Source organism: Pinus tabuliformis, chromosome 4_2 (genome assembly GCF_031772625.1).
Source record: "Pinus tabuliformis cultivar Carrire ecotype Pingquan chromosome 4_2, CPIR1, whole genome shotgun sequence".
NCBI lineage: Eukaryota > Viridiplantae > Streptophyta > Pinopsida > Pinales > Pinaceae > Pinus > Pinus tabuliformis.
In genome coordinates, this window is record NC_142304.1 from 1051885608 (window position 1) to 1051894226 (window position 8619).

The 8619-nt window shown below is 41.9% G+C and overlaps 1 protein-coding gene across 1 annotated transcript; it reads left to right on the plus strand.

Moving 5' to 3' along the window:
* Positions 1-344: 344 nt before the first annotated feature.
* On the plus strand, positions 345-4523 carry LOC149173220 (uncharacterized). The gene has a single exon (XM_089426619.1). It carries the CDS (start codon positions 345-347, stop codon positions 4521-4523), a length of 4179 nt encoding a protein of 1392 aa, XP_089282745.1.
* The last annotated feature ends 4096 nt before the right edge of the window (positions 4524-8619 follow it).

Sequence of the window (8619 nt, forward strand, 5' to 3'; positions counted from 1 at the left end):
GAGAGACTGGAAGGAGTCTTAACCAAAGTTCAACACAACAAACATCTGGGTATACAAGGCGGAAGTCCATGGGATGCAAAAAAGATCCTCAAAGACAACAAAAAGAGAGGGCGCAAGACGGACCTGCAAAGAACCATTGCAGTAGGGGAAATGCTTATGGAATCAGGGAGATTCCCTAAGCTGACTAAGTTCTACAAACCTGCATCACATTTACCATGAAGCTAGTCTCATGGAATGTAAGAGGACTCAACAGTCCCTCAAAAATTAGGATGATCAAGAACTTGATTCAGCAAGAAAAACCCTCGCTAGTTTTTCTTCAAGAAACCAAAAAAAGCACAATAGCTATGGACAAGGTTAGAAACAAGATCTGGGCTGGCAGTAATTTAATGTCAGTCGGAGCTTCAGGAGCATCGGGTGGATTAGCAATATTATGGAATCCACAAGTCCTTAATCTCTACGACTTCCATGCTGCGCACTTTCTCATACAAGCTTCCTTCCATCTTATAGGAACTCAGATCCATGGCCATTTGACCAATGTCTACTTCCCGCAAAATAATCAACACAAATTGGATTTGTTAAATACACTGTCCAGTTTGAATGAGAACAGACAATTCCCGCTCTGGATAAGCGGTGGAGACTTCAACATCATTCAATCGCTAGAGGAGAAAACAGGGGGAAGATCACGATTGGAAAGTGACAGCAAAGGGTTCAGAGACTTTATTCAGGACAATCATTTAATGGATATTCCTACTTCCAATGGGATCTTCACCTGGACCAACAAGCGCAGCGGGGTCAATCACATCGCCTCTCGACTTGACCGATTCCTCCTTTCAGATAATGCAATCCACTTGGGCGGAGATTTCAATGCTTCAATATTACCACACGGAGGATCAGATCATTGGCCCATTGTGCTCCACTGGTCGAGGCCGGGTGTAAGATGCAATCGACCCTTCCGCTTCGAAGCTTTTTGGCTCACTAATACAAAATTCCGGCAGATTGTGGAGGACGCCTGGAAAGCCTATAGACCTCCAGAAGGGGCCAAAATGTTTCAATTTCAACAAAAATTGAAAAACCTTAAACAGGTTCTTAAAAGTTGGAACAAAACCCAATTCGGCAACATACAGGAGGATCGACAAAGACTGGAAAAACAAATGGAGAATCTACAGCAAACCATTATTGAAGAAGGCCGTACAGAGGAGCAGTCACAGCAAGAGCAGATCCTTTGGCATAAATTAGAAGAACGAAGAAAGCAAGAAGAAATTCTATGGCAACAGAAATCTCGAATCAATTGGCTAAAAGAAGGTGAAAAAAACACAAAATTTTTTCATAGAACAGCTGTTCAGAGGCGCATGCATAATAACATCACCTTCATCAACAATCCGCAGGGCGAAAGGGTAGAAAGCCATGAAGACATGGAAAAAGAGTTAACACATTACTTTCAAGATATTCTCAAAGAGCCAGAAGGAAACAAAGATGCAGAGATTAAAGCCATCACTCAGCACATTCCTCGAATCATAACTGAGGAGCATAACAACAAATTACTCCAGCATACATCCCTGAAAGAAATTGAGGAAGCAATGAACCAGCTCAAGGATGGCAAAGCACCGGGGCCGGACGGTTTCACGGCAAACTTCTACCACGCATTCTGGGATCTAATTAAAGTAGAAGTTTGGGAGCTGGTGGAAGAATCGCGAAGCATGCACTGGATCCTTCCAGCTCTCAATACTACCTTCATAGCGCTAGTTCCAAAATGTGCAGAACCAAGCAAGCCTGAAAGCTTTAGACCTATTGCATTATGTAATGTCATATATAAGCTTATATCTAAAGTCATTGCAAACCGACTCAAACCTCTGTTGCCCTTGCTCATCTCTCCGGAACAAACAGGTTACGTCGAGGGAAGGCAAATTATGGACGGGATCATCCTATCAAATGAAGTGATTCACTCTCTCAAGATTCTCAAAAAGCCAGGTATGCTTCTCAAGTTAGATTTATCAAAAGCTTTTGACAAGCTTAGTTGGAACTATATTCAAAAAATGCTCATCGCTTTTGGCTTCAGTCATACTTGGACAAGATGGGTCTTTAATTTAATTTCCTCCCCAAGCTTCTCTGTACTGTTAAATGGTTCTCCTTCACAACCCTTTCGGCCTTCAAGGGGCATTAGGCAAGGGGACCCATTGTCGCCTTTTCTCTTTGTTCTCATGGCGGAGGGGCTTGGCAGATTGTTGAAGGCGGCCATCTCCACTCAAATGCTAAAAGGAATCTCGGTCCATGGCTCTCCTCCTCACTCCCATCAACAATTTGTTGACGATACTTTGCTATTTGGCCACCCATCCTCAAAGGAAGCCTCGGTTTTTAAATCCCTGCTCTCCATCTTCTCAAAAGCTTCTGGAACCTCCATCAACTCTTCGAAATCCCATCTATATTTCTTTAACACCCCCCTCTCCACTCAAAGAAATATCGCTAGAATTATGCAGTTTACCATCTCTAAACTCCCGTCAACTTATCTAGGGGCCCCCCTTGCTGCGGCTGCAATCAATCATTCCTCCTGGCAGTCACTTCTTGACAAATTTGAATCCAAACTCTCACTCTGGACGTTTCGAGCTCTCAACACAGCCAGTAGGCTTGTCCTGATCAAGTCGGTTCTCCAAGCCTTGCCTTTATACCTCTTTTCCCTGTTAGCTGCACCTAAATGGGTCCTCAAATCAATCCGCAACCTACAGCGAAATTTTCTCTGGGGTTCATCGGGTCTCAACAGAAAGTGGGCACTGGTAAAATGGTCTGAAGTATGCAAACCCAAATCTGAGGGGGGACTGGGACTTAGAGACCCGTTGCATAGCAATGACATCATGGGGGCCCGCATGTGGTGGAACTGGATCACCAAGCCAAATGCCCTATGGGCCAAATTGTGGCAGGCCAAGTACGCCCCAGGCAGCCAATGGAATGATCTAATTAGAATCAATTCTACTATTCAAGGTTCTCCCATATGGAATGCCGCCAAACCCCACAGTAAATTCATTCAAGAACATTGCTTTTGGGAGGTGCACTCTGGAAACTCAGCCAGATTTTGGGAGGACTCGTGGCAGCAGCTCCCCCCACTGACTACAGTTTTTCATAAGCCTCTATGGCAAGAGCAGATGCAACAAGCAGGACTCACACAAGTCAATCAGTTTTGGCAGCACTCTGATAACACTGACTTCAGAACCTGGAAGAAGGCCAGTCTTTGGCAAGATAATTGGCAAAGCGAAACTTATGAGGAAATAGAGGAAGAACTCTCATACAGGAAAATCAGGTACTCCACTCAACATGACCGACTTCGATGGGGACATAAACACAAAGGCACATTCACTACTCAAGAAGCCCATCAGCTCAGATATAATGGAAACCAACCAATCAAGGACCCGATATGGGAAAAGATCTGGAGACCAGAAATATGGCCCAAAATATCCACCTTCCTATGGCTGCTTAGTAAACGAAGAATATTAACCTGGGACAACCTGATAAAGCGAGGTTTTGTGGGGCCATCAAGATGTCCGAACTGCAATATTGCCTCAGAAACGATAGGACATCTCATGGAGTCCTGCTCGTTAGCTAAGCTAATATGGGGGAAAGTAGAGAGCTGCCACATGAGAACAGAGGCCAGGACAGAGGATATAGCTGAAAACTTAAGGAAATGGAATCCCTCTCCCTACAAAAGTCAGCTTCTCAATCACTTGTGGAGACTCCTACCAGGTTTCATATATTGGATTCTCTGGAAAGAACGAAACCACAGAATCTTCAATAACTCTTCCCGGCCCATGGAAGCCTTATGGATCATTCTTACCAATCAGTTGCAAGAAACTTTGGCCCTTAAATCATGGTCAGACACGGATTTGCTAGATACTCCATTAGAAGGCAAGATCCTGAAGGCTTGGAACATAAATCTCTCAACACTCCAGAAAAAAGGTATCAGACCCACTATCAGCAGCTCCTCTCCCTCTAGCTGGTCCCCCCCTGAGTTTGCGTCCTACAAGATGAATTTCGATGGGGCAGCCAAAGGAAATCCCGGGCTGGCAGGTTATGGAGGACTCTTCCGAAATCACACAGGGGAAATAATCCAAATATTCTATGGTTCTCTAGGTAAAGATACCAATAATGTGGCCGAACTAGAAGCTTTATGGAGAGGACTATGCATTGCAGAACAGCACAACTACTTCCCTTTGGAAATAGAAGGGGATTCATTAATCCTAATCAACGCCGCCCAAAGACTCCAAGCCGGTACGCCGGCGGCCAAGGTTGCCGCGAGTTGGAGATTATTAAGCAGATTAGAATCATTGGAGGAGAAACTTCACACCACACAGAGTATAGAGTTCAAACATGTAAGAAGAACAGCGAACAAGGTGGCAGACAGATTAGCCAACAAAGGAGCCTCTCAAGCTATCTCCTATTTTGCTGGCTCACTGGACAATTCCGAAGATGACAAGCTCAATTATGACTGTATCTCTCAGGCGAAGAAGGATCTCATCGCCCCGGATGCGGGTGATTAAAAGCGGAGAGAATGACACGGGCCATCACGTGGCCGGGTGTCAAGACCACAATCAAGGGTGGTACCACGCGTTAAGGTAGTTTAATGGAGTTAAGAGCGGAGACGAGACGGCATTAATGCCTGTCCTCTCGGCTCGAGGGAGGCAGATGGGCAGTAGGGTGATGGAGAAGTTTAAGCGGGGGAGGATGGCTGGTTCGAGGGAGTATGGTGAGTCTGGTAGGGAGACCCTCCTATGCGCAAGCCGCAAGGTGAATGCAGAGCCGAGGGGGGAAACGGAAGACTGTCAGCACGTCGTCTGTGAGACTGCTCCCCATCGTTGGAGGGTGAACTGGAGTTATATGCTGAATGTCCTGTTGCTAATTCTTGTTGTTCGAGAGGTGAATTTGCTCTGTCATTGGGTTCGAGAGGTGAATTTGCTCTGTCATTGGGCTCGAGGGGCGGATTCAGGAAATTGGGGTGGGTTCTGGAAGTGGGCTCTGGAAGCCTGCTCTTGGAGCTGGCCCTCAAGTCTGGTTCTTGGCGCTAATTCTTGTCTGGTTCTTGGCGCTAATTCTTGGAGCTCAGGCGCGTTAAGGCAATGGACGCCTGAGGCCAGAGACAGAGCGTGGTGGTGGAATTCGCTCTTGCTACTGGGAGTTGCGTTAATCCTGGTGAATGCACATAGCATTGACATTGAAAGGCAATTAAGTATGCCGAGGGATAGGCCACGAATGGGTAGCCGGAGGGGAGGAATTCAAGGTCGAGCTCCGCCGAGAGAAGACCATCACTCCCCTTCTTCTTCAATAGAAGTCACCTCGTAGCCCTGTTGGTTTCATGATAGTAATGACGAAGTTGGAGGGCAGAAGGAAAGCAGCCCTATTGATGGAGATAGCCAGAGAGAGCTTCCCAGGCTCAGGTATCGTCTCCCCTGTCCGCATGTCAACTCCTCTCTGATTGTGACAATTGCTGTGGAACCTGGCATTGAGCCTTAGCTGAATAGGCAGCATTCCAGTGGGGATGACTCCCCTGTCGCTTGCCTTCCCGTGGGTGAAGAAATTGGATGGGCTTAGCCCGAGCGCGTTCCAGGGATGGGTTGGTCGGTTCCGTGTCACGTGGGTGGGCGGAAATTGGAATGCCCTGGCCTCAATCTGGACCCAGAAGTTGGCCCCTCGGTTCGCGCGGTTACTCCTCTGCCTGGTCCGAGTAAGGGTAAGCAGAGAATGGAAGGCTCTGACCCCAATTTGGATCCTGAAGCTGGTCCCTTGGTGCGTACAGCTAATCCTTTGCCCGGTCCGAGTAAACTTGCCCGAAATGACAGTCCTCATAAGATCATTCAGCTCTCGGATTCGGAGAATACGCTCCACTTCGGATGCAGAATTGCAGAGGAGCTCCAGTCTACTGATGAAGAATGAATTTGTCATGGTAATTTCTGTTTTGTATGGGATTTTCAGGGGCAATTCGGTCATATTGTCCATATGTCGGCTTTATAGTCCAAATGTCGCTTGTAAATGTCCAAGTGTCCAGTGTTTCTGTCCAGTTGTTTGTGTCTTTGTCCATGTCAAATGTGTTTATGTGCATCAAATGTTCAGTCCAGCTATGGACAGTCTTTCAGTGTTAAGTAATAGAGTCAGCAGGGGTACAGCGAGTCACCCAATTTTGAATACACTCAAGTTGGGTGCTGCAATATGGGCAAGGCCAGGGAGCATGAGAAAATCCACTTAAACCTTGCCCTATGTAATCTTTTTTGTATATTTGTTTTGTAAAGATAATAGAAGTAGTCATATTCAGAAAAAAAAAAAAATTTAAATAATATAATATATTACATATTATTAATTAATATAAACTAATTAATATATATTAACTAACCCTACTCCTCACATATATAAACTACACTAACCTAAACTACTTATTACTCATACGTTAAACATATCACCATATGTTAATGTATTAAAACATACTAAACTAAACATATCACACCATATGTTAACATACACCATACGTGAGAATTTAAAGGAATAATTCGTTGAACCAACCATGTAAAATTTTGATTTTATTCCTTTTCGTTATCGGCACATTTCTTATCGGCACATCGCATCGGGGGATGGAGGGGCTAATTAAAACATGTCGAGTGAACTTCCCCGATGTGATATCGCATCGGGGTATGGCTTATGGGTATGTCGGCATTTCGGCATGGAGAAGTGTTTCGGCTTTTCGCATCGGCAAGGTTTTTTATTCCTTTTCGCATCGGCAATTCGGGAGGGTATGACCATCGGCTTTTTTTGTTTGTTTTAAATTTTAATTTAATTAAATTAATTATATAATATATTAATTAATTTAATTAATTTAAAATTTAATTATAAACTTAAATTTTCATTTTTTTTGTTTTGATTTTATGAACATAAATTTTTAAACTATAGCTAAAAATAAAACTACAGCCACTTAAAAAATAAATGAAAAATAAAAATAAACTACAACCACTTGAATATTTGGTTTTTTCGAGATTAAGATTTGATTAGAAAATTGGAGTGAATTTCTTAAGTCTCGATGCTTAATTATTTGGCTGCATAATGAAAAATGTTAGTAAAACCCTCTACGAGTTAATATTTAAACTGAATGCGTTATTGGACAAATTTATTTACAAAATGCGATATTGTACATTTTATGTAATTTTAACCCAGGCTAGATAAATGGTGAGATTTCAAAGGAGTGCCATTTTCAAACCAGTTGACCAAATGAGGTGAAACAAGCGTCAATGTGAAGCTTATAAAAAATCGATTCTAACAAAGCAATCAAAACAAGAATCCAAAGAAAACTAAAAATTAACGAAAGCGTAGGGCAATCAATTAAAATAAAAATCAAAAAGGTGCTTAGCCAAAATTTTTATAGAAAGGGTCCCCATTATTCGAAGCGGACGCATCAATAATGGGGGGTGTTGTGTTTTTACCACAACAATTGGCGACACACGGGAGAAGAACCAGTTATCTCTTCTTGTTATGAATGAGATTTTCCTAAAATTAAAGTAAAAATAATTAAAGAAGAGAAAATTTTGCGTGAAATGCTTGACTAAGTCCATTAGTCTGAATAAAAGCAAGAATCATCTAATTGTAATTTTTCTTAAAATTTCTCATACATTAAAATATTTCAAAACTCTACATCAGTCCTTAATTAGTTGTAGAGATAAAGTAGGGGTCACTTTACAGCTTAGCTTTTAAAATATACTCCTTTGTCATAGGTAGAGCCACTGCTGCCAGCAAACATCTATAGTTTCGACAGGGTTACCTTTTAATCATAAATGATTCAGAATCCCATCTGTTTAAGAATTATTGATCTAGAGATAAATCCATTTATATATGTATTATTTTTTTTTTATTTTTTTATTTTTTATTTTTTTAAATAAATCTTAAAAGCCATTGTCCTAGTATGGTAGCCAGATAGTTGACAATGCCATTCACTGGTTAAAATTGGGCTGAACAAGCTGGCTCGTGATGAGACCCCTTGTCTTATAATTGTTTGCATCATAAGCCATTACCCTGGTTTGTTTAGCAGTGGTGGTAATGTCAGCCTATTTTTCCCCTATGATCATGGTAAGCAGGCTCACGATGAGACCTCTTATCTTTTAAGTTTAAATATATTTCTGGATTATTCTCTAGAAAAATAAGATTCTTTGAGACAGGGAGAATCATTGACTCCTTAAGAGTTAAGAATGACAATTTCAGAGTTAAAGGTGCTTTGCTGTAAAGTGTCTTTACTTGGTTAAAAATAACTTTTCTTGACTGATAATAGAACTTTGAAAGATCAATAAAATTTTGAAATCTCAAAATGATTACAATTTTGATGAAAAAGAAATTTTCAGATTTTATGATACTTTGCCAACTTCTCTTGATTGGTAATCTCTTCCTTAAGTATGTCTACCTCTATAATAAGAAAATCAAACTTCATTAAGAGATTTAAGAAAAAGCTAATAGGTGACTATTAACAATTTTTCTCCATGTATGCTGACCATTGTTAGGTAACAAGTAGGCCTTCCATATGAATAATGGCAAATTCACCAAAATCAAAATTGAAGTCCAAAGGAAAAGAATTCTTATGCTAAAATGAGAAAAGAAATCAGCAAACAA

Bases quoted from the DNA above. Each gene is read 5' to 3' on its own strand.
- LOC149173220 (XM_089426619.1), top strand. From the start codon at position 345: ATGGACAAGGTTAGAAACAAGATCTGGGCTGGCAGTAATTTAATGTCA.